The sequence below is a fragment of the Myxocyprinus asiaticus genome, chromosome 11, assembly GCF_019703515.2.
Source record: "Myxocyprinus asiaticus isolate MX2 ecotype Aquarium Trade chromosome 11, UBuf_Myxa_2, whole genome shotgun sequence".
In the NCBI taxonomy this organism is placed as follows: Eukaryota; Metazoa; Chordata; class Actinopteri; order Cypriniformes; family Catostomidae; genus Myxocyprinus; species Myxocyprinus asiaticus.
The window spans coordinates 50,630,001-50,657,500 of record NC_059354.1 but is presented as its reverse complement, the minus strand read 5'-3'; the positions used below and the strand labels follow the sequence as shown (position 1 = coordinate 50,657,500).

Sequence of the window (27,500 nt, the reverse complement as noted above, 5' to 3'; positions counted from 1 at the left end):
TAGTCAGAGCAGCAAAGTTCTGTTTTCCATAAAAATTGTGTTTTATACCGAAAAGGACAACAACAACAAAAAACCACCATAAAGGTCTTCTAGAGTCATATGATTGTGTGAAGATAAATGTCCAATAAGCCGTCAGATAGATGGATAGATATAGAGAGCTGTTCACAATTGATTGTTTTGACCATGTGAGTTTGAATTAACAAGCATTACATTGGTCCGTTTAAACGTTCCGTCAATGCAAGTCTATGGGGTTTTTTTCCGATATTTGATCATCTGTTGTGCGAAAACCGTAAGTCCGATCAGTTAGAAAAGACATAACACACTTTTCCAGAACAGTCTGAAGGTCTGTGCCAAATCTGGTGGATGTACTGTAGCTTGAAAGCTATAGGAGGAGTTAGAGTTAGAAATTTTGTAGAATAACAATATGTTGTCTTTGTCAACATACTTCATTAGTCATTACTATAATGTAATATCTTCCCTCTGTGTATGACTTTCTTTCTTCTGCAGAACACAAATGAAGATTTTTAGAAGAATATCTCAGCTCTGTAGGTCCATACAATACAAGTGAATGGTGACCAGAACTTTGAAGCTCCAAAAAGCACATAAAGGCAGCATAAAAGTACTCCATAAGACTCCAGTGGTTTAATCCATGTCTTCAGAAGCGATATGATAGGTGTGGGTGAGAAACCGATCAATATTTAAGTCTCCACTTTCACTTTCTTCATGCATGTCGCCACCTACAGGTGTAATATTTAATGGCACCTTTTTTCCAGGATGTATTTCAGGGAATAAGGACCTTCATGTCTTGTCATTTTATATTTATTATATCATTACTGTATTTGTCATTAAAAAAAAAATCGCTTCCAGCTAAACACTAAAACATACGATTTCAGTTAAACTGTGCAGGGTGGCAGATCTCCAAGATAGTGAGTCATTCTCGAAGAATCCAGCAAAGAATGAAACGCAGCAAACATGGAGACTGTAAATTAATTCTCTGGCATTCTTCTCATACAAACCACATGTGTGCTCAGAGTTTCTCCTCTGCATGTGTACAGCCGTCAATGAGATCAAACACACAACAAAGTGAGTACAGTAACTGACTGACCCTTCACAACTGGATGAGAGTAGCCTAATATTAGGAGAGACCGGGGCAGGTTGTCACACCTTTACGGCAGTGAATATTTCTCAGGGTGGTTTTATTTTAGGTAAACCTTGACCAAAAGTCTTGATTTCAAAGTGGTTCTTGGACATTTACACAGTTATTTCCCGGGGGGGGGGACAGTTCTATGGACACTCGTTGACCTTATGTGTGTGGGGCATGTTGTCACAATGCCATTAAACAGTCTATTATAGGCCTATCACTAAAATGTCAAACAAATGAAGCAGCAAAAATGTAAAAAGGTAACATACAAAAATCTCAAAGCATTATTTTAGCCAACAAATATTGCAAATAATACATTTATAAATTCATAACATATCCAAAACCGGTGACAACTTGCCCCAGTCACACATTTATGTAAAGTACTCCTATCCTGACAACACAGTGAAAGACACAGCTAATTTAAGACCGTTTAACATGATGTTTTAAAACAACATGCAAAACCACTGCTAGAGAAATTAGCCTTTTGACTCAAAAGCTTGTATTTACTGAAATATAGCCCCTCCCTGTGTGACAACTAGCCCCGGTATCCTCAATTTCATAGAGAATCATTTCAATTGGACAAATAAAGTGATTAATTTGTGTTTTCTCTCCCTCTTGATTTCATAATGTGTACAAACCTCATTTCTGTTATTGTTTCTCTCCTGTCAGGGGTCAGCAGCTGCTGGGGTCACGAGTCTCGACCCCTGTGTGCCCTCTGCTCCATCAGGACTGTTTCCTCCAGACACATCTAAAGGTGACTGTTTTTCTCACTACTGTACACCCACAAAATATCTGATGAGACAGCAGCTCTTAAAGTCCCACAGTTTATGTGGTTATAATACTGATAATTGAAAGACACAGAATATTTGCTATTTGTCACACCACAGAACCGTTTTAAATGACAAAAATGGTGAATGACTTAAAATGAGAAATGGTGACCAGTAACAGCACGTATTAAGAATACACTTTCCCTGATACATTCATAAAAATCTTAACCTAAAATCTTGATAAAAAATCCTGCTCCATTGTCTCTCATGAAGTGCGGATTCAGGATGAATGCAGAACTGCACTGCGGTCTGCGGCCACTAGATGGCGCTGTGATACAACACAAGAATATGTAGAGAACTTGTGCATAAATTTACTGTATATTCACATTTAAATGTAAATATTATAGCTTATTCTACTTTAGATTATGCATAGTATTATGAGAACAATACAATTTTATAATTTTATTTTTAGCCACCACTGCCCCTTATACATTATTTATTTATATATATATATATATATATATATATATAAAAAAATAAAAAAAAGTTACTGCAACCCCTGCTGACACAAAGCAGTAGAAACCCTCACAGAAATTCTAATGGTTTTAATGGTTATAATAGGAATTGTATTGGTTTTAATGGCAAGTATAATGGTCCCTGTGGGTTTCTAATTCTACTCGTAATGTGTTAGGTTCTATTGGTGGCATGTAATGTCTAGTGGATACCATTAGGGAATAATATGTTAAACTGTAATGGAAACCAATTCAAACCATAAAAAATAAAAAAGAAATTGAACAATTTAAATATTTATCAGCTGATGGTTTGAAATGGCATTTGAAGTGGAAACCATTTGATAATTGTTTGACATTTTGCAAATTTCCCTAGTATTTTTTAGAGATAGACTGAAATGGAAATTTTGTCCGATAACGATAATAACCATAATGACTCTGCAATTTAAAGTTAATTTGATGAGTGATCTTCTTTTATAAATGCATTGCACTTGATTCAAACCTGTGAAAAGACAAAACTAAGGAATGCAAACGAGTCTTAAACTCACTGTAAACACAACAATATGCTTTAACAAACAAAAAGAAAACAAGAAACAAAATGCATGTGACATAAATGAATATTATATAATGGAGTGTTTACTCAGATCCAGTATGATCCTCTAAAGCAAAGTCAGAAGGCACCAATCACTGGTGAGTAGCATGAAAAAGTCATCATTTATCGGCTTTATTATATCGGATACATTTTCTTATCGGACTGACAACCGATAACTCACATTTATCGGCCGATACCGATATCGCCGCTGATATATTGTGCAACCCTAGTATTTTTATATGGTTGCTAAGGTGTTCTGAGTCATTGCTAGGTGGTTGCTAGGGCATACAAGGTGCTAGAATTCTATGGGGGTCCGCTAGAGTTCTTAGGCGGTTGCTATGTGATGTTGCTAGGAAGTTGCTAGGGTGTTCCGGGTGGTTAACGGGACATGACTATGTTGTTATTAGTGGTTGCTAGGGTGTTCAGGGTGGTTGCTACTCTAGAGTTTGTGAGCATCCTTTAGAGTTCCTTGGTGCTAGCAATATGTTGCTAGGCAGTTGCTAGGGTATCCTGAGAGGTTGCTAGGGTGTTCTTAGTAGCTGCAAGAAATTTGTAGGGGTCCACTAGAGTTCTTAGATGGTTGCTGTGTGTTGTTGATTGGCAGTTGCTAGGGTGTTCTGAGTGGTGACCAGGACATTAATATGTTGCTATTTGTGGTTGCTAGGGTGTACAGTGTGGTTGCTAGAAATTTGATGGGTGTCCGCTAGAGTTCCTGAGTGGTTGTAATATTATTTCTAGACAGTTGCTTGGGTATCCTGAGTGGTTGCTAGGGTGTTACTAGGGTGTTCTTGGTACTGGATAGGTGGTTGTTAGGGTGTTCAGGGTGTCTGCTAGGGTGCTCTTAGTGGTGGCTAGGTGGTAGTTAGGGTGGTTGCTACAATTTTGTGGGTGTCCACTAGAGTTCCTGCTAGTTGCAGTATGTTTCTAGACAGTTGCTTGGGTATCCTGTGTGGTTGCTAGGGTGTTCTTGGTGCTGGATAGATGGTTATGGTGTTCAGGGTGGTTGCTACAATTTTGTGGGTATCCACTAGAGTTCCTGGATGGTTGCAATATGTTTCTAGACAGTTGCTTGGGTATCCTGAGTGGTTGCTAGGGTGTTAATAGGGTGTTCTTGGTGCTGGATAGGTGGTTGTTAGGGTGTACAGGGTGGTTGCTACAATTCTGTGGGTGTCTGCTAGAGTTCCTGGATAGTTGCAATATGTTTCTAGACAGTTGCTTGGGTATCCTGAGTGGTTGCTAGGGTGTTACTAGGGTATTCTTGGTGCTGGATAGGTGGTTGTTAGGGTGTACAGGGTGGTTGCTACAATTTTTTGGGTGTCCGCTAGAGTTCCTGAGTGGTTGCTAGGGTGCTCTTAGTGGTGGCTAGGTGGTAGTTAGGATGGTCAGGGTGGTTGCTACAATTTTGTGGGTGTCCACTAGAGTTCCTGCTAGTTGCAATATGTTTCTAGACAGTTGCTTGGGTATCCTGTGTGGTTGCTAGTGTGTTCTTGGTGCTGGATAGATGGTTGTTATGGTGTTCAGGGTGGTTGCTACAATTTTGTGGGTGTCTACTAGAGTTCCTGGATGGTTGCAATATGTTTCTAGACAGTTGCTTGGGTATCCTGAGTGGTTGCTAGGGTGTTAATAGGGTGTTCTTGGTGCTGGATAGGTGGTTGTTAGGGTGTACAGGGTGGTTGCTACAATTCTGTGGGTGTCTGCTAGAGTTCCTGAGTGGTTGCTAGGGTGCTCTTAGTGGTGGCTAGGTGGTAGTTAGGGTGTTCAGGGTGGTTGCTACAATTTTGTGGGTGTCCACTAGAGTTCCTGGATAGTTGCAATATGTTTCTAGACAGTTGCTTGGGTATCCTGAGTGGCTGCTAGCGTGTTACTAGGGTAATCTTGGTGCTGGATAGGTGGTTGTTAGGGTGTACAGGGTGGTTGCTACAATTTTTTGGGTGTCCGCTAGAGTTCCTGAGTGGTTATTAGGGTGCTCTTAGTGGTGGCTAGGTGGTAGTTAGGGTGGTTGCTACAATTTTGTGGGTATCCACTAGAGTTCCTGGATGGTTGCAGTATGTTTCTAGACAGTTGCTTCGGTATCCTGTGTGGTTGCTAGGGTGTTCTTGGTGCTGGATAGGTGGTTGTTAGGGTGTTCAGGGTGGTTACTACAATTTTGTGGGTATCCACTAGTGTTCCTGGATGGTTGCAGTATGTTTCTAGACAGTTGCTTGGGTATCCTGAGTGGTTGCTAGGGTGTTACTAGGGTGTTCTTGGTATTGGATAGGTGGTTGTTAAGGTGTTCAGCGTTGTTGGTTGAATTTTGTGGGTGTCTGCTCAAATTCCTAGGAGGTTGCTATATGGTATTGCTCAGCAGTATTCTGGATGGTTGCTAGGACTTTTTTTGGGTGTTATGTTGGGTGTTTCTAGGCAGTTGCTAGGGTGTTCTTGCTAGTTGCTAAACTGACATAGGCCATATACAAAAATAATTTGAACAATACAAGTTTTGTAGTTGTCAGCTAGAATGGTGGTATGTGGTTGCTAAGATAATGTGAGTGTTAAAATGGCTAAAATAGAGCTAAAATTACAAACTTAATGTAATACAAATAAAGAGAAAATTCTAAGGAATTAAGAGTTATTATACATGTTTTATTCCTGACTTTGAAGTCACTTTGGATAAAAGCGTGTGTGGAATAGATTAATGAAAATATCTAAACCCTCTTTAAAAAAAGGAAGCTAAGAGTTATATTGAAGTAGCACTCTATAAAATAAATCATACAAAAATCATCTGAAGTTTAGTGAATGTGACTTGTCGCCAGGGCAAAAAGATGGTCATAGATGTCTTTTACAAATAATCAGAACTGACGTGTGTGACGCTGATATTGACAGAACAGCTACCAGTGTTCACGGAGGGTCACCGGAGGTCGAGACTCGGGTTTAGTTCACCTGCATTCAGAGCAGAAAACGGCATGATCAGAATGCAAAGACACACATTCAGCTTAATGTCAGAGGTGAGAAAGACATGTTTATTTTCTCTCATGAGAGCAGTATAAGGGTCGAGTAATCCGGTCTAGACCAGTAAAATCAGCATCAGCCCATCTGTAGGTCTCATATATTGATCGATGTGCTTCATTTGCACTTGTTTTCAGTTCAGACTCGAGTGAAATCTGAACAACAAGCTTAGCTTAGACAAATGTCAAATCAGTTGAGAAAAAAAACTATTCTACGTTTCAATGAGCAAATAAGCATAATTGCACAAAATTAATGATTTAAGTAATTGTTTTCTCACAAAACGTCTTGGGCTAATAAAATGTCTTTGATTCAACCAGTGGCGCAGCCACCCAAATTAGACCTTGGACCACCCACAATGTTAGAGATTATTCTTTGACTTATATATATATATATATATATATATATATATATATATATATATATATATATATATATATATATATTTATAAAATAGTTTAAAAATGCATAAATTCTGATTTTGTTTGAATGCGCAGCTTCTCTGTTGTTGGGCAAAAACTTGGCCCATCCATTTATATGGAGGCCCACCCAAAAGTAATTTCCTGGCTGCGCCCTTGGATTCAACTCGTGAATTAAAAGGGAGCCAATTATTCTGAATTTTTTAAAGAGTAACAGTAGTAGATGTCAATGTGATAAACACTACAGTACGCTGTACACTCAATGAGTCAATTGTAGCGATGGGAATCAAAAGGAATTGAATGATTCCAGTTCTAATTCCGTTTCCTAATGAGTATAAATCCTTAACGGTTCTCTTAACGAATCTTACTTTTGAAGAAATATTTGGATATTAGAAATTCAATTTATACTGCATTGACTGCCCTCTGAAGTCTGTTGCCAAAACTGATGATCATTTCAGATTTAAACAGAACCGGCTCATAAGAGTCATTTGTTTAGCAATCAGACTACACTGCTCACACTGTAGATTCAAAAGAACCGACTCATAAGAGTCATTCATTAAGGAATCACACTACACTGTTTCATGCCGTAGATTCAAAAGAACCGGCTCATAAGAGTCATTCATTAAGGAATCACACTACACTGCTTCACGCTGTAGATTCAAAAGAACTGGCTCATAAGAGTCATTCATTAAGGGATCACACTACACTGGTCGCGCTGTGTTTCATGCTGTAGATTCAAAAGAACCAGCTCATAAGAGTCATTCATTAAGGAATCACTACACTTCTTGCACTGTGTTTCATGCTGTAGATTCAAAAGAACCGGCTCATAAGAGTCATTCATTAAGGAATCACACTACACTGTTTCATGCTGTAGATTCAAAAGAACCGGCTCATAAGAGTCATTCATTAAGGGATCACACTACACTGGTCGCGCTGTGTTTCATGCTGTAGATTCAAAAGAAACAGCTCATAAGAGTCATTCATTAAGGAATCACACTACACTGGTCACGCTGTTTCATGCTGTAGATTCAAAAGAACCGGCTCATAAGAGTCATTCATTAAGGAATCACACTACACTGTTTCATGCCGTAGATTCAAAAGAACCGCCTCATAAGAGTCATTCATTAAGGAATCACACTACACTGTTTCATGCCGTAGATTCAAAAGAACCGCCTCATAAGAGTCATACGTTAAGGAATCACACTACACTTTTTCATGCCGTAGATTCAAAAGAACCGCCTCATAAGAGTCATTCATTAAGGAATCACACTACACTGTTTCATGCCGTAGATTCAAAAGAACCGGCTCATAAGAGTCATTCATTAAGGAATCACACTACACTGCTTCATGCCGTAGATTCAAAAGAACCGGCTCATAAGAGTCATTCATTAAGGAATCACACTACACTGTTTCATGCCGTAGATTCAAAAGAACCGGCTCATAAGAGTCATTCATTAAGGAATCACACTACACTGCTTCATGCCGTAGATTCAAAAGAACCGGCTCATAAGAGTCATTCATTAAAGGAATCACACTACACTGGTCACGCTGTTTCATGCTGTAGATTCAAAAGAACCGGCTCATAAGAGTCATTCATTAAGGAATCACACTACACTGTTTCATGCCGTAGATTCAAAAGAACCGGCTCATAAGAGTCATTCATTAAAGGAATCACACTACACTGGTCGCGCTGTGTTTCATGCTGTAGATTCAAAAGAACCGGCTCGTAAGAGTCATTCATTAAGGAATCACACTACACTGTTTCATGCCGTAGATTCAAAAGAACCGGCTCATAAGAGTCATTCATTAAGGAATCACACTACACTGCTTCATGCCGTAGATTCAAAAGAACCGACTCATAAGAGTCATACGTTAAGGAATCACACTACACTGGTCACGCTGTTTCATGCTGTAGATTCAAAAGAACCGGCTCATAAGAGCCATTCATTAAGGAATCACACTACACTGTTTCATGCCGTAGATTCAAAAGAACCGGCTCATAAGAGTCATTCATTAAAGGAATCACACTACACTGGTCGCGCTGTGTTTCATGCTGTAGATTCAAAAGAACCGCCTCATAAGAGTCATACGTTAAGGAATCACACTACACTGTTTCATGCTGTAGATTCAAAAGAACCACCTCATAAGAGTCATTCATTAAGGAATCACACTACACTGTTTCATGCTGTAGATTCAAAAGAACCGCCTCATAAGAGTCATTCATTAAGGAATCACACTACACTGCTTCATGCTGTAGATTCAAAAGAACCGGCTCATAAGAGTCATTCATTAAGGAATCACACTACACTGCTTCATGCTGTAGATTCAAAAGAACCGGCTCATAAGAGTCATTCATTAAGGAATCACACTACACTGCTTCATGCTGTAGATTCAAAAGAACCGGCTCATAAGAGTCATTCATTAAGGAATCACACTACACTGTTTCATGCTGTAGATTCAAAAGAACCGCCTCATAAGAGTCATTCATTAAGGAATCACACTACACTGCTTCATGCTGTAGATTCAAAAGAACCGGCTCATAAGAGTCATTCATTAAGGAATCACACTACACTGTTTCATGCCGTAGATTCAAAAGAACCGCCTCATAAGAGTCATTCATTAAGGAATCACACTACACTGCTTCATGCCGTAGATTCAAAAGAACCGGCTCATAAGAGTGATTCATTAAGGAATCACACTACACTGTTTCATGCTGTAGATTCAAAAGAACCGGCTCATAAGAGTCATTCATCAAGGAATCACACTACACTTGTCGCGCTGTGTTTCATGCTGTAGATTCAAAAGAACCGGCTCATAAGAGTCATTCATTAAGGAATCACACTACACTGTTTCATGCCGTAGATTCAAAAGAACCGCCTCATAAGAGTCATTCATTAAGGAATCACACTACACTGCTTCATGCCGTAGATTCAAAAGAACCGGCTCATAAGAGTGATTCATTAAGGAATCATACTACACTGTTTCATGCTGTAGATTCAAAAGAACCGGCTCATAAGAGTCATTAGTTCGGGAATCGGACTACACTGATCGCATTGTGTTTCATGCTGTAGATTCAAAAGAACTGGCTCATAAGAGTCATTCATCAAGGAATCACACTACACTTGTCGCGCTGTGTTTCATGCTGTAGATTCAAAAGAACCGGCTCATGAGTCATTCATTAAGGAATCACACTACACTGTTTCATGCTGTAGTTTCAATTGAACCAGCTCATAAGAGTCATTCATCAAGGAATCACACTACACTTGTCGCGCTGTGTTTCATGCTGTAGATTCAAAAGAACCGGCTCATGAGTCATTCATTAAGGAATCACACTACACTGTTTCATGCTGTAGTTTCAATTGAACCGGCTCATAAGAGTCATAGGTTAAGGAATCAGACTGCACTTCTTGCGCTGTGTTTTGCACTATAGATTCAAAAGAACCGGCTCATAAGAGTCATTAGTTAGGGAATCGGACTACACTGATCGCATTGTGTTTCATGCTGTAGATTCTCCATCCGCATTTGCAGAAAAATGCACGTTCAAAACTTGGTCATGGAAATCATACGATCCCATTATTTTTTAAATGGAACCGGTTCCGAATAAGGCCGTTTCTTGATTCCCAACCATATTCACTTCCCCTGAAAACAGACAATGTGTGATTCACACTCAAAAGCACTAAAAGAAAGCACTTTAAGATTGGTTCGGCTGGTTTGGACTATATGAATCTTTTTGGCTTCAAATATGAGTCATCAGTACATTATTTGATCTTGACTGTGTGTTAAAATAGATCTTGACAGGTGTGATATTGCTTGGAGCAAATGATGTTGTGATAAATATTACACAATATCACACTCAGCTCTTGAATTTATTTGACATCGATACACATGTGCACTGGGTAATAGAACAGCATATTTTATTTTACTTCCCATAATCTAAATTTAAATACATCCATTCAGCAATTTACTTCAAATGGTGTTAAAGTATAAAGTGATGTTATGCAGTTTATCATTTGATAATATTATACTAGAGGACAATTCTGCTTAAATCTGTCAATTGCATGACCAAAAGAGGACAAATGATAGTGGTGTGTAATAAAAAGTATAATTTTATTGTTCACGCATTCATACTTAAAAAAAAATAAAAATAAAATACTATGTTAAAATCAAGTTAATTACAATTGCATAATCTTAAGAATTTCTACACAACATGTTTTATAAATTAAACCTTCATTTATTTTGGTGACGACTGATAAAAACACATTATTTAGCATTGAGCTTTTTGCTTTACACATGTAGAGTGTTTGTGTGCCTGGTGTAGATTTGGACCAGAGCAGAACGTGTAAAAGTTCACCTAGCAAGCGTCCATGTTCTGAGTAAATCCGTGTTCCAAAGCGTCGCTAAAGTGTCCTGACGTTAAACCGGTCGCGCAGCTCAGTGCTTCAGTCTTTATCGTGGTTCATGAAGTCCACAATGAGTATGCCGTGGCAAAGCTGATGGCCAATAGAAATGACACCAGAACCACAAGAACGTTCTGCACCCAAAGACACGTCTCCAGTTTCTGCTCCAAACGGGAATTAGACATCATCACTCGCATCAACTGCAAACAGAGATATCAAACGTCAAAACTCTCTTCAATCGAATTTAACAGTAGTTTTTCCTTGCAAGTTTTTAAAGCACATGGACCAGAGTAGAGTTGACCGATATATATCGGTTTTACCGATTAATCGGTGCCGATAGTTGCTTTTTGGAACTATTGTTATCTGCAAAAATCTGTGCAGATAGTTTTTTCATTATTTCTTCATTTCAAAATAAGAGTCCCTGGTGTGTTTCAGGCTTGTTTATACTTAAAAGTCCCACGTGTTTGAAAAATAAACCGCATCTGAGATTTTATACATTTTTATACATTTTAGGACTCTTTGTCTGTGCCCGTCATAGTAATACAGAATATGATATATTTTTTTTTTTTTTGCAATCGACCTTTCCCACCACCTTAGTTCTCATATTGTCAAAATCCACTATCGGTCGACCTCTAGACCAGAGCATCATGGAGTCCCATTTGCATCACAATAGAGTTAATTTAGTGCTGCCTGATACAGTTCTTAAAAGCGATAATTATGCGCGCGCACACACACACACACACACACACACACACACACACACACACACACACACACACAAAAAGCTATTGTAGCAAAGTAGATTCAAGTAGTAAAAATCTACAATACAATATGGACAAACATTGTGATAGTGTCTATAAACACAGAAATGTGTATTTAGAAAGTAAAAGATTTCTTGTTCACTTTAAACAACCTTTCCAGAACAACGTCTCACCATCATCTGCAGGTCTTGATGCTCATTGGTTTGTGTGACTGATGGACTTTCAAATGAATTACCAAGAACAGACTTGGTACTCTCTAGAACGTGACAACGTAGCCTGCAAGAAAACATGAAAGAACAAGTTATTCATTTGAAACAATCTCATCATCTACTCTTCATCATTTTAAATATCTCACTCAAACTGATTAAGTTGATGAAATTAAAAGAGTTGATCTTTATTTTTAGTAAGCACATGTTTAAAACAACCTCTTGACTCGAGGCACAAGCTGAATCGTTGGTTAAGAGATGCTGATTAATCGTTGCAATAATCGCCCGAATAGCCGATTAATCGTTCTAATAATCGTTAGATTAGTCGATTTTCAAAATAATCGTTAGATGCCGCTTTATTACATAGTTGTGTCTTCACTCAACTCTCAAGTCAGTGGAAATGCGGTTTGTTTCTGAGAGTGCTTCACAGGTGTATGTGCTACTTATATACACTTGGGCTTTTCCACTAACAGCTTTTCCTAGTTGTTGTTTCATAGGAAATATTTAATCAACAATATTACAGGAAATAAATCAGGTGTTTAGAGTAGGACATCACCGGTGCTCCATGATTTTGGGTTTGGAAACGTCTTTCCAGAACTGAGCCAAATCAGGGATTGCAGCTCCGGTGCTCGACTCCATCTCTGCTGCCATGACGAGGAACCGGTCCTGTGGTGACGCCTGGAACCCTACGACAAATACACAAAATCAGTTGAAGAATTAGTTGATATTCTGCAATCCAATATATTCTACAAGAAAGAACGAACAAATGAAAAATGAATGACAGAAAATGAAAAAAAAAAGATGAGAGAAATAAGACCACACTAAATAAAGAACAAAAGAATGAACAAACAAAAAAAAAAAGGATGAAAATTATTTAAAGAATAAAAGAAAAAGACTTTAAGAACAAGGCACTTAAGAACAAACGGGGAAAAAATCTAATTAAGAAAGAACAATTATAAAAAATTAAAAGACTGCACTAAAGAGCAAACAAACTGAAAAAATGAATGAAAATATAAACAATTTAAACAATGAAAGACCGCACTCATAAACAAACTAGGGATGCACTGATCTATCGGCCGCCGACATTTATCTGCCAATTATTGACCAAATTAAAACCATCGGCAAATCGGTTTAAGCATAAAAATGAGAAAAACGATTGTTCATTTATAATTATTTATCATCACACTTTGTAACTACTCTTTGAATTCAAAAGCACAATCCAGAAATAATGATGTGACATGGGGAAAAGCCGTCGTTACAGTTGTGAAAGTGGCACTTACATATACCTGATCAGGTAAAACAACCCTAAACGCTTTGAAAACAGCAAACTTTGTCTTCTGAGACATTGGTATGGTATCCATTAAGGCTGCACGACTAATCGAGTTAAGTTTTAAATCGCAATAAGGTCTTGCACGATTATAAAATCTTGAAAGGCTGCGTTTAAAAATAGACTACAATCAGCTCATCAATCAGTATTGTGTAAGCAAGCGGCGCCCTCTAGCGGTCTGGATGGCATTTTCTATTATCCTTTATAACACCGCTATAGAATTTAAAAGGGCCATGTGATGTGGATGTGAATTCTTTTTTTCACACATCAATCATCATGCTATGACATTTAGAAATGTCTTTTTTCTCTTTTTATCTTTCATTGCGGCTCTCTTTAAAATTCATGTGTTCAACAGAACCAATCCAGGTTCAATGGAAATTACTTATTAGAAAAAAGCTTATATACCTCTTTGTACATTTTTAAAACAGTGATCCGATGACAAAATAAGGTAAGTGGCAAAATAGCAGCATCGATATCGTGAAAGAGAATGAGAATGAAAGACAGCACTAAAGAGCAAACAAAAGAATGAATGAACAAATAAAAAAACAAAACAAGAAAGAACTATTTAAAGAATGATACAAAAGGACTGCATGGGATAAAAAATTTAGAACAATTAAATTTTTTTTAAAAGATCACACTTAAGAACAAACAAAAATAAAGAACATTAAGAAAGATAACAAAAAAGACTGCACTTTAGAACAAATAAAATAAACAAACGTAAAGAACGAACAATTAAAACAATGAAAGAGAAAGACCGCGCTTAAGAACAAACAAAAGAATGAATGAAAAATAAAAATGAAGAACAAAAGATTGCACTTAAGTACAAACAAAAGAATGAACAAACGAAAAATAAAAAAGAACAAAAGACTGCATTTAAGAAACAAAAGAATGAACAAAAAAAAAAAAAAAAAAAACATTGCACTTAAGAACAAACAAAAGAATGAACAAACTTAAAGAACAATTAAAACAATGAAAGAGAAAGACCGCACTTAAGAACAAACAAAAGAATGAACAAACGAAAAATAAAAATAAAGAACAAAAGATTGCACTTAAGAACAAACAAAAGAATGAACAAATGTAAAGAAAGAACAATTAAAACAATGAAAGAGAAAGACTGCACTTAAGAACAAACAAAAGAATGAACAAACGTAAAGAACAATTGAAACAATGAAAGAGACCGCACTTAAGAACAAACAAAAGAATGAACAAACAAAAATAAAGAACAAAAGATTGCACTTAAGAACAAACAAAAGAATGAACAAACAAAAAATAAAAAATAAAAGATTGCATTTAAGAACAAACAAGGATGAACAAACAAAAATAAAAATATAGAACAAAAGATTGCACTTAGGAACAAACAAAAGAATGAACAAACGAAAAATAAAAATAAAGAACAAAAGACTGCACTTAAACAAGAATGAACAAACAAAAATAAAAATATAGAACAAAACATTGCACTTAAGAACAAACAAAAGAATGAACAAACAAAAAATAAAAATATAGAACAAAAGATTGCACTTTAGAACAAATAAAAGAATGAACAAACAAAAAATAAAAATATAGAACAAAAGATTGCACTTAACAAACAAGAATGAACAAACAAAAAATAAAAATATAGAACAAAAGATTGCACTTAACAAACAAGAATGAACAAACAAAAAATAAAAATATAGAACAAAAGATTGCACTTAACAAACAAGAATGAACAAACAAAAAATAAAAATATAGAACAAAAGATTGCACTTAACAAACAAGAATGAACAAACAAAAATAAAAATATAGAACAAAAGATTGCACTTAAGAACAAACGAAAAATAAAAATAAAGAACAAAAGATTGCACTTAAGAACAAACGAAAAATAAAAATATAGAACAAAACATTGCACTTAAGAACAAACAAAAAATAAAAATATAGAACAAACAAGAATGAACAAACGAAAAAAAATAAAGAACAAAAGATTGCACTTAAGAACAAACAAGAATGAACAAACAAAAAATAAAAATAAAGAACAAAAGATTGTTCATTCTTGTTTGTTAAGTGCAATCTTTTGTTCTATATTTTTATTTTTTGTTTGTTCATTCTTGTTTGTTAAGTGCAATCTTTTGTTCTATATTTTTATTTTTTGTTTGTTCATTCTTGTTTGTTAAGTGCAATCTTTTGTTCTATATTTTTATTTTTTGTTTGTTCATTCTTGTTTGTTAAGTGCAAACAAAAAATAAAAATATAGAACAAAAGATTGCACTTAAGAACAAACAAAAGAATGAACAAACAAAAAATAAAAATAAAAGATTGCATTTAAGAACAAACAAGGATGAACAAACAAAAATAAAAATATAGAACAAAAGATTGCACTTAACAAACAAGAATGAACAAACAAAAAATAAAAATATAGAACAAAAGATTGCACTTAACAAACAAGAATGAACAAACAAAAAATAAAAATAAAGAACAAAAGATTGCACTTAAACAAGAATGAACAAACAAAAAATAAAAATAAAGAACAAAAGATTGCACTTAACAAACAAGAATGAACAAACAAAAAATAAAAATAAAGAACAAAAGATTGTTTATTCTTGTTTGTTAAGTGCAATCTTTTGTTCTATATTTTTATTTTTTGTTTGTTCATTCTTGTTTGTTAAGTGCAATCTTTTGTTCTATATTTTTATTTTTTGTTTGTTCATTTGTTAGTGCAATTTTGTTCTATATTTTTATTTTTTGTTTGTTCATTCTTGTTTGTTAAGTGCAAACAAAAAATAAAAATATAGAACAAAAGATTGCACTTAAACAAGAATGAACAAACAAAAAATAAAAATATAGAACAAAAGATTGCACTTAACAAACAAGAATGAACAAACAAAAATAAAAATATAGAACAAAAGATTGCACTTAATAAACAAGAATGAACAAACAAAAATAAAAATATAGAACAAAAGATTGCACTTAAGAACAAACGAAAAATAAAAATAAAGAACAAAAGATTGCACTCAAGAACAAACAAAAGAATGAACAATTAAAACAATGAAAGAGAAAGACCGCACTTAAGAACAAACAAAAGAATGAACAAACAAAAATAAAGAACAAAAGATTGCACTTAAGAACAAACAAAAGAATGAACAAACAAAAAATAAAAATAAAAGATTGCATTTAAGAACAAACAAGGATGAACAAACAAAAATAAAAATATAGAACAAAAGATTGCACTTAGGAACAAACAAAAGAATGAACAAACGAAAAATAAAAATAAAGAACAAAAGACTGCACTTAAACAAGAATGAACAAACAAAAAATAAAAATAAAAGATTGCATTTAAGAACAAACAAGGATGAACAAACAAAAATAAAAATATAGAACAAAACATTGCACTTAAGAACAAACAAAAGAATGAACAAACAAAAAATAAAAATATAGAACAAAAGATTGCACTTTAGAACAAATAAAAGAATGAACAAACAAAAAATAAAAATATAGAACAAAAGATTGCACTTAACAAACAAGAATGAACAAACAAAAAATAAAAATATAGAACAAAAGATTGCACTTAACAAACAAGAATGAACAAACAAAAAATAAAAATATAGAACAAAAGATTGCACTTAACAAACAAGAATGAACAAACAAAAATAAAAATATAGAACAAAAGATTGCACTTAAGAACAAACGAAAAATAAAAATATAGAACAAAACATTGCACTTAAGAACAAACAAAAAATAAAAATATAGAACAAAAGAATGAACAAACGAAAAAAAATAAAGAACAAAAGATTGCACTTAAGAACAAACAAGAATGAACAAACAAAAAATAAAAATAAAGAACAAAAGATTGCACTTAACAAACAAGAATGAACAAACAAAAAATAAAAATAAAGAACAAAAGATTGCACTTAAGAACAAACAAAAGAATGAACAAACAAAAAATAAAAATATAGAACAAAAGATTGCACTTAACAAACAAGAATGAACAAACAAAAAATAAAAATATAGAACAAAAGATTGCACTTTAGAACAAACAAAAGAATGAAATTGAAAAAATAAATGTAAAAGAACAGTTTAAAGAATGAAAGGCTGCACTTAAACAAAATAATAAACAAATGAGAAAAAAAAACTACTTCAGAACAATTTAAAGAATGAAAGACAGCACTAAAAGAACAAACAAAAGAATGATCAAACGAAAAAATAAGCCAACAAAAGAGAGAACGAACAAACTACAAAACTAATGAAAAAGAGATGAATGTAGAACAAATCCTGAATGAGCAAGTGAAGAAATAAAAGAGAGAGAGAGAGAGAGAGCAATCAGACGAAATAAAATGTATGCTCAGAGAGAGCATGAGATGTTCTTCACCTCCATGTAGTGAAACTATGATGTCCACACTGGCTCCAGGCTCACAGCTGCTGTTACTGGGTTTAACACGGTATTTTTCTGGAGCTGTTGTCCGAACCTGCACACATCAGAACACGTGATCATTTACCATAAAACGAAACAGACCCCATCAAAACAAACAACTAAAGAGAAATAACTGTAATAGTGTCCAGCAATTTGATGAATTGCATCGTTAGCCAACAGGCTTAACTCGTCTTGTATTATGATCAACTGTAAACCAAATCAATATATGAAAAAATGTTTTTAAAACAAACTTTTACAACAGAATTTAGAGTTGGAACTATCTGTTTTTTTTTTATAATGTCTGTTTCACACTCTGTTGTCCAGTCGAGGCTGAATAGCTGTTTTTCTGTCAGTTCTGCAAGATCAAGAACTTTCTTCATGATCTGTTGAGACAAACATGGAGCCTCACCTTAAAAGCCACATGATTCTTGGTGACATTGTTGAGGATGATCAAACATTTCTTCTCTGTTTCTTTAGCACCAAAGCTGAGCTCTTCTGCTGGACTGAGACAGAGAAAACAGGCCGTCAAACACGCACCGCTATATGTGACTCTCTATAAGAAAAAGGGTTTTGCTAATGCATCACTGGATGAAAACTGGAAGCGTTTCCAAATATAACCTGTGAGGAAAGCAGCGATCTCTTAATGAGTGACACAGTAGCAACATAACAGCATTCCTGACAAAAAATGCAGGAAGGGATAAACCCACTGAGTGGAACGAATCACCATGAAATCAACCAATTAACACTCAATGAATGTACTATGTAACAGGACTGGTTTACCTTTTCACAACTATATACAGCTCTGTATATCATCAAAATGATCAGTTTCTCTGGATTTACTATTTATAGGTATGTGTTTGAGTAAAATGAACATTCTTGTTTTATTCTATAAAGTACTGACAACATTTCTCCCAAATTCCAAATAAAAATAGTCATTTAGAGCATTTATTTGCAGAAAATGACAACTGGTCAAAATAACACAAAAGATGCCGTGTTTTCAGACCTCGAATAATGCAAAGAAAACACAATACTAATGTTTTAACTTAGGAAGAGTTCTCAAATCTATATTTGGTGGAATAATCCTGATTTTCAATCACAGCTTTCATGCGTCTTGGCATGCTCTCTACCAGTCTTTCACATTGCTGTTGGGTGACTTTATGCCACTCCTGGTGCAAAAATTCAAGCATCTCAACTTTGTTTGATGGCTTGTGAACATCCATCTTCTTCATCACATTCCAGAGGTTTTCAATGAGGTTCAGGTCTGGAGATTGGACTGGCCATGACAGGGTCTTGATCCGGTGGTCCTCCATCCACACCTTGATTGACCTGGCTGTGTGGCATGGAGCATTGTCCTGCTGGACAACAATGCCGAGCTGCTTGAATTTATGCGCCTGGAGTGGCATAAATTCACCCAACAGCAATGTGAAAGACTGGTAGAGAGCATGCCAAGACGCATGAAAGCTGTGATTGAAAATCAGGGTTATTCCACCAAATATAGATTTAAATATATTTTTAGTTGCCTCCGCTTCTGAGACTGTCAATCTGCGCATCTTATCACGTGACTCGTTGTACATGACACCGCGGAGACTCGCAGCATGTGGAGGCTCATGCTACTCTCCGCAATCCATGCACAACTTGCCACACGCCCCATTGAGAGCGAGAACCACTAATCACGACCACGAGGAGGTTACCCCATGTGACTCTACCCTCCCTAGCAACCAGGCCAATTTGGTTGCTTAGGAGACCTGGCTGGAGTCACTCAGCACGCCCTGGATTCGAACTCACGACTCCAGGGGTGATAGTCAGCGTCAATACTCGCTGATATATCCAGGCCCCTATGACTGTTTCCTGGTCTTGAATAATTACTTTAACTTGAGACATTGTTAGTAGACAAATTAAATCAACCTGTGTGAGTGTGAAACGTGTTTTAATCAAACTTTACTTTCTAGAAGTCCACAGCCATTTACACATTTACATATCTACATATTCATTCTGAAATGGATTTTTAGGCAGTAAAAATCTAGTTAAAAATAATCAAGCCATGTTTTCCACAATATGTGTCACTAAGTGAACACATGGTAAAATTATATTTAATTATTTCCATTTATATGCACCAACAACAAATGTAAATTAATTGTTTTCAATCAATTCACTGAAACGGAGACTTTGAGCCGTTTCACTGATAACGCCGTTTTTACTACTGAAGTTTAAATAAGAGACACTATTAAAACATCCATCTTAAATGCTCTTATATTCATGATTCACGAGAATCGTAAAAACTAGTCTAAATGACCAAAATAAAAAGCACATTAATCTATGAACATGTTTTAGATATAATTTATTTGACAAGAATCACACAAGCTGGGCGATTCATTGAAGAGCACACGACTGACGGCTGCAGGGCTCGAGTAATATTCACACAATGGATCCAAACAGCATTAGTAACATCAAAGCTGAGGAATATCAGACAGAATAGTGTGTTGCTAATGTCGGCTCCCTTTCATCTGAACTCGTACTCAATCCAGTATGGAATAACTTCTGTGTCACGGTGTGAACAATAACCTGAAAAAGTTCAAATGCTCGTGACAGGATTAAAAGTCCGCTCCTTTGTTTAAAGTGAGCAATCGTTATCCGAGATTTCTGAGGAACTGTTTGAAGTGTCATGTGCTTTCATGTGTAGAGTCATTAGATTTTACATTTTGGCAGGAAAACTCAGCAGAAACTTGATCAAAAGCAGCTTTCCATGATAGCATGCTTTCCTTCAGCAGAATGATCACAAAAACACATTTCCTGTTGTGTTCCACGAGTCAAAGAAAGTCATACATGTTCAGAACATGATAAAATCTTTTGACTGCTGGAGTAAATCAAACATGAACACAGTGATTTACCTGATGTGCAGTAAAGTGCCCTTAAAAGTGGTCGTTGGTTTTCTCGCCCCCCTCAGTAGAACAGACCCGTCTCCTCTGTCAAGATCTTCTGACTTCAGACTGTCCTCGTGAAAATTTACCTAAAAAATAAAAAAATTGCACAATACACAGATGAGTGATGATCTTTTTTTTCTTCCAATTTGGAATGCCCAATTCCCACTACTTAGTAGATCCTCGTGGTGGTGCGGTTACTCGCCTCAATCCGGGTGGAGGAGGACAAGTCTCAGTTGCCTCCGCTTCTGAGACCGTCAATCCGCGCATCTTATCACGTGACTCGTTGTGCATGACACCGCGGAGACTCACAGCATGTGGAGGCTCATGCTACTCTCCATGATCCACACACAACTCACCACACGCCCCATTGAGAGCGAGAACCACTAAATCGTGACCACGAGGAGGTTACCCCATGTGACTCTACCCTCCCTAGCAACCGGGCCAATTTGGTTGCTTAGGAGACCTGGCTGGAGTCACTCAGCACGCCCTGAATTCAAACTCGCAACTCAAGGGGAGATAGTCAGCGTCAATACTCACTGAGATACCCAGACCCCCAAATGATAATGATCTTAAATCAACAGAATCATAACATAAGGACGAAAACATACATGTATAATGAGCTGTCAATCGAATTACAATTTCTAACTGAATTAATTACATGACATGCCGATTAAATCGCAATTAATTGCACATAAATATTTGCTGAGAAAGCTCAAATAACAATAATTATAAATATAATAATTCATTTTAGAGAAGCACCAATATGAACACGTTTGGCCGATATCTGTATAAAATGTATAAATAGGCACAAAAGATTTTTCACAGTTCAAAAAATTAATAATTTCCAAATCTCTTAAAAGTCAAAGTCTGCTGGTTTCAAAGCGTTTCAGATGGTTTCCCTCATCATCTATTGTAAATGCCGCTTTCACCCGTCAAGTCCGTTTTTGGCATTTTTTCCACGATGTTACACATTCTTAGGAGTGCCAACCCTTCAATTTGTGTTTACAAAGTATGTTACCAACTGAATCAAAATAAACCATTTGTTTTTCATACGAGTGTCTTCATGCTTATAACCGATATGCCGATGGTTCATTTGGTCAATAATTGGCCAATAAATATCAGCAGACGATACATCGTTGCATCCCGAATTCAGATGACTAAAATGCATTACATTATTGTGGCAGACGAGTAAAGCATTGATAAGACAAAAGTGGCTTTAGAAGGCAATATCTAATTTCTTTCCATATTACTGAACATAAGTCTATCATTGGCCTACAGTTCACAGCAATCATTCTTGCAATTGAATTTGCCAATCTGTCCGAGATTTATTATAAGGGCTTTTATTATAAGGGGCGTGACAATATACACGTGTTTTTAGGACGCTGTGTCAAGTTAAACATAGTTTGAAACTTCAAGATTCCTGCATTCAAAATTGCGCTCCGTTCCAGCTGCGTTTGAACACAAGAACGCTTCCTCATCTTGTGCTGCTCGCTGTGTGGTTTGTTCTCTGTACAGCTGGAGTTTCGCTTACTGCCACCTGCTGAAAACAGGTGCTACTTCAAACTTGAATTGCTCTGATGGTACAGTAAGAATATTCCTTATTATGGTCCAGGGACATGATTGTGTAAATTTTTTTTCTTTTATTCTCACCAATTTGGAATGCCCAATTCCCAATGTGCTCCAAGTCCTCGTGGTGGCGTAGTGACTCGCCTCAATCCGGGTGGCGGACGACGAATATCAGTTGCCTCCGCGTCTGAGACCGTCAATCCGCTCATCTTATCACATTGCTTGTTGAGCACGTTACCGCGGAGACGTAGTGCGTGTGGAGGCTTCACGCTATTCTCTGCGGCATCCATGCACAACTCACCACGCGCCCTACCGAGAGCGAGAACCACATTATAGCAACCACGAGGAGGTTACCCCATGTGACTCTACGCTCCCTAGCAACCGGGCCAATTTGGTTGCTTAGGAGACATGGCTGGAGTCACTCAGCACGCCCTGGAATCAAACTCACGACTCAAGGGGTGGTAGTCAGCGTCTTTACTCGCTGAACTACCCAGGCCCCAATTGCGTACATTTTTTATACAAGTACACGCATTGAACAAACGTGTTAAATCAACAGCTCTACAAAATGACCGTTCTAATCTGATTGGCTGGTGCTATACAACTTACATAAGTTATCATCAGTAAGTGTCAGGATTTGTTTAACATCGTGCGACCCCACTTCCAAATGTGTGGACGTTGTATTTTGGCTTAGCTGTACGCAACGCATGATTTAAATGAATTAAAACTGACTGAACAGCTGTTCACAAGACTCTACAAAAGTTGCAATTTTATTTTTGGTCAGATAAAATGCTGCACAACAGAGCTTCACAGTATTAATGAAAAAAAAAAATCGGATTACCTGTGGCACAAGGCAGCTTGCGTTTGTGATATTGCTTACTACTAATAATTGTTATTATGAGTATTATTGGTACTTTTTGAATATTAAATTTGTATACAGTAGTAATATTTTTCTGTCTTCAATTTCACGCATCCTTTTGAATAGAGCTTTCATGTTAGCGGGACTTTTATTTTGACAGATCTTTGAGTTCTTCCGGTTTTTGATGGGTTAGTTATATCAAGCTTCCCATTAATGCTGAGATAATCCCGTCGTGACTCTCGAGCTGAAATCTCCGAGCTGCACCGGAGGAGTTCATTTAAGTGTTAACAGCCGTTTATACTCTAAACACACTGCATGAAAATTAAGCACCAGTAGTGTGTGTTGCGTTTGTGTGTGTGTGTGAAGCAGATGACAGAGCGGCACCTCTCGTTCATTCTGTAGCATGCAGTGCATGTGACTGTATAATATTTAATTAAATTACATCCTTCTGCTGTTTAATGATCACACTTAAACATACCCAGAGGTTTTTTATTTTATTTTCAAACTGCCATTGATTTCATCTCCAATTTGTCACATCTCATATCATTTTGCTACTGACAGCATACTGTAATATGGTAACGAAATCAGCAACAAGATGATATTGTACCATTTAAATTTTTTCGTGATACTTCGTTAGTACTGATAAACTGTGCAACCCTACTGTTGTTTGACGCTTTACATGTCAGTCTGATGGTCTCATCTTGGCTGAAAGTGAAATGACTGGTTGCATGACTGTCTAACTAACGACAGAATTCATTCACACAGATAATAATTACATGAAAACATGCACAACAATGACACCTCTGACATGCAAATCACCAAACTGTGATTTCACACACCGCTTTGCAGAATTTAAACTATTCCAGAAATTTTTTTGCATCGTTTTAGTTCCACTTCAGAACCTCTGAAGACACACACGAGGTCAGAAAGCCACAACAAAAACTGCTGAACACACACTGGCTTTGTGCTGCGCTGCAGAAGTGGGCCTGACGAAACTGAAGCAAAACTTCACAGCTGCCGTGAACAGATGAGGCGAAAAGGCGGGAGGGGATGTATGTCAGAGGTGAAAGGTCAAAGGTCACTGCGTTAAGGGCGTGACACTACAGTTGGCACAATCGACAGAAACTGCCTTTTGACGCGTTTCAAAACAATTAGAGGCAGTTTGGTTTTGAAATGTTGTGGACTTTGTTCAGTGTTAGATTGTCAATATTAAACTGAAATACATAAAAATTATAACACCGAAAACAGCAGCAATTTGTACGTACATCAGAAATTAAACATCAAACTAGAATTTATTTTATAGCGTTAAAAGATATTAAGTGTTGTTGGCATAAATGAGGTGTTTTTACAATCAGAATCGACAAAATCAATCAATCATTAGTGCATATTCATTCGTTTATGCATCATTAGTGATGACAAAGTATTCATATTGCATTAGGTATGGGTAGTTATACAAAGAAACACAACAAACTAAATTTAGCAAATTATTGCATCTTTATGATGCATGCAGCTTTTATGATTTCACTATATATTAATTAACAACATGGGATATTTTTATTTAATAGCACCTATGCACTTTTCCTTTTAAATTCATATACATTTTAACCTAAAATCTTAATGTTGATATTAATGGACACGTTTGTGTGTTAACTAACGATATGCACATCATCTTTGGCAAACATACAGTAATGAATCATATAATCAGTTATTTACAGCAGCTGCGTCTCCAAGACGTCAAATTCTAGAATGAGAAAAGTACTTATTTTAGAGCATAGATGACCTTTGCAATTTGAAATGCTTTTAAATGTCTTGTTTCGAACGATCAGGTTTAAAATACACTGCAAATATGTAAAGCACATTCAGCTTCATTTTGATGGAGTGCAAAATATGGACCAAAACTGAAATGATTCAATGCATATAAAAATAGCTCACTACACAAATGTTTGAGTGTTGAAAATGGTTTAAACTGTCATGCTGGCTATAGTTATCCGTCCTTCCTCTTCAAATATGAAGAAAGCGATGATATGACATTCTTGTGGTTTAAAATAGTTCCTTTGTATGATTTTAGAGCACTTATACTCTAGAGGAAGCTCTGACGGAGTGTTTGACAGATAGGAGTGTGTTTTAAAAGCGGGTCTGATTACATCAAGCGGGATACAGTAAAGGTATTCGGGGCAGAATTGAACTTTCCCATTAAGAGGCAATATTTGTGGGGGTCTGGGTATCTCAGAGAGTACTGACGCTGACTACCACACCTGGAGTCGCGAGTTTGAATCCAGGGCGTGCTGAGTGACTCCAGCCAGGTCTCCTAAGCAACCAAATTGGCCCGGTTGCTAGGGAGGGTAGAGTCACACGGGGTAACCTCCTCGTGATCGCTATAATGTGGTTCTCGCTCTCGGTGGGGCGCTTGATGAGTTGTGCGTGGATGCCACGGACAATAGCGTGAAGCCTCCACATGTGCTACGTCTCCACGGTAACACGCTCAACAAGCCACGTGATAAGATGCGCGGATTGACAATCTCAGATGTGGAGGCAACTGAGATTCGTCCTCCGCCACCCGGATTGAGGCGAGTCACTACGCCACCACGAGGACTTAGAGTGCATTGGGAATTGGGCATTCCAAATTGGGGAGAAAAAAAAATATATAATTAGAATATTTCTTGTAATGTACTGTACCAAGTTAAGCGGTCCCCTGTTTAGTTCACAGCATTAGCGGAGAGAGAATTGGACATTAACTGAAATATACCCAAATTAATCAGAATTGAATCAAATCGTTCTGAAATTGGAAAACTTGTGAATCAGAATTGAATCAAAGTGGGAAATCTGCCCCAAAAAGAGTGCAATTATGTAAAACAGCAGAACTAGGGATGGATAAAATATAAATTGTCTGATTAAATCGCTATCTTCATCTGAACGATCCCGAAATGTATTGCATTGATGTAACAAGTTAGAAGCTTCCCTGTATAATTTACAAAATACCTGAGAGAAAATTGGACATTAGAACTGAAATATGCTCAAAAGAATCATAATTGAATCAAATCATGTTGAAATCAGATTCAGAGCTTATAAATTGGAATTGAATCAAATCAGGAAATCTGTATCGATACTCAGCACTAAGGAGGATGCAAAAACAGGGAAACTATCTGGTAAAATTCCTTCAATTTGGCTTAGTTTCATGATTAAGTAGTCAATCTTAAGAAAACAAATATTAGTGCAGGAACCCATTAACATGTCAATCAGATTTCCAATAAACTCCATAACCTGATGGAAGTTCATTAAAACCATCAATTGATGTGCTAAGAGACAATCATGTCCTCAATAAATGCTTCTGAAAATGCTTAAAAACATCAAGTGGACTTGGGACAATTCAAACCCAAGTTCTTACCAACAACATCATTGGCAAATACAGTGGTGTGAAAAAGTGTTTGCCCCCTTCCTGATTTCTTATTTTTTTGCATGTTTGTCACACTTAAATGTTTCAGATCAAACAAGTTTAAATATTAGTCAAAGATAACACAAGTAAACACAAAATGCAGTTTTTAAATGAAGGTTGTTATTATTAAGGGAAAATCCAAACCTACATGGCCCTGTGTGAAAAAGTGTTTGCCCCACCTGTTAAAACATAACTTAACTGTGGTTTATCACACCTGAGTTCAATTTCTCTAGCCACACCCAGGCCTGATTACTGCCACACCTGTTCTCAATCAAGAAATCACTTAAATAGGACCTGCCTGACAAAGTGAAGTAGACCAAAAGATCTTCAAAAGCTAGACATCATGCCGAGATCCAAAGAAATTCAGGAACAAATGAGAAAGAAAGTAATTGAGATCTATCAGTCTGGAAAAGGTTATAAAGCCATTTCTAAAGCTTTGGGACTCCAGAGAACCACAGTGAGAGCCATTATCCACAAATGGCGAAAACATGGAACAGTGGTGAACCTTCCCAGGAGTGGCCGGCCGACCAAAATTACCCCAAGAGCGCAGCGACGACTCATCCAAGAGGTCACAAAAGACCCCACAACAACATCCAAAGAACGCAGGCCTCACTTGCCTCAGTTAAGATCAGTGTTCATGACTCCACCATAAGAAAGAGACTGGGCAAAAATGGCCTGCATGGCAGAGTTACAAGACGAAAACCACTGCTGAGCAAAAAGAACATTAAAGCTCGTCTCATTTTTGCCAGAAAACATCTTGATGATCCCCAAGACTTTTGGGGAAATACTCTGTGGACTGACGAGACAAAAGTTGAACTTTTTGGAAGGTGTGTGTCCCATTACATCTGGCGTAAAAGTAACACCGCATTTCAGAAAAAGAACATCATACCAACAGTAAAATATGGTGGTGGTAGTGTGATGGTCTGGGGCTGTTTTGCTGCTTCAGGACCTGGAAGACTTGCTGTGATAAATGGAACCATGAATTCTGCTGTCTACCAAAAATCCTGAAGGAGAATGTCCGGCCATCTGTTCGTGACCTCAAGCTGAAGCGAACTTGGGTTCTGCAGCAGGACAATGATCCAAAACACACCAGCAAGTCCACCTCTGAATGGCTGAAGAAAAACAAAATGAAGACTTTGGAGTGGCCTAGTCAAAGTCCTGACCTGAATCCTATTGAGATGCTGTGGCATGACCTTCAAAAGGCAGTTCATGCACGAAAACCCTCCAATGTGGCTGAATTACAAC

The 27,500-nt window shown here is 36.7% G+C and overlaps 1 protein-coding gene across 3 annotated transcripts in view; it reads right to left on the bottom strand.

Annotated features, from left to right (window-relative positions):
- Positions 1-10,493: 10,493 nt before the first annotated feature.
- The window catches only part of mospd2 (motile sperm domain containing 2), a 38,016-nt gene continuing 21,009 nt past the window's right edge, over positions 10,494-27,500 (bottom strand). For all 3 annotated transcript variants that reach the window (XM_051710660.1, XM_051710661.1, XM_051710663.1), the window contains 6 exons: positions 20,368-20,486; positions 17,889-17,982; positions 17,438-17,534; positions 12,328-12,457; positions 11,739-11,841; positions 10,494-11,004 (listed from right to left, as the gene is read on the bottom strand). In XM_051710660.1, coding sequence (XP_051566620.1) covers positions 10,864-11,004; positions 11,739-11,841; positions 12,328-12,457; positions 17,438-17,534; positions 17,889-17,982; positions 20,368-20,486 — 684 coding nt within the window. In that variant the 3' untranslated portion in view covers positions 10,494-10,863. The remainder of the gene's footprint in view (positions 11,005-11,738; positions 11,842-12,327; positions 12,458-17,437; positions 17,535-17,888; positions 17,983-20,367; positions 20,487-27,500) is intronic.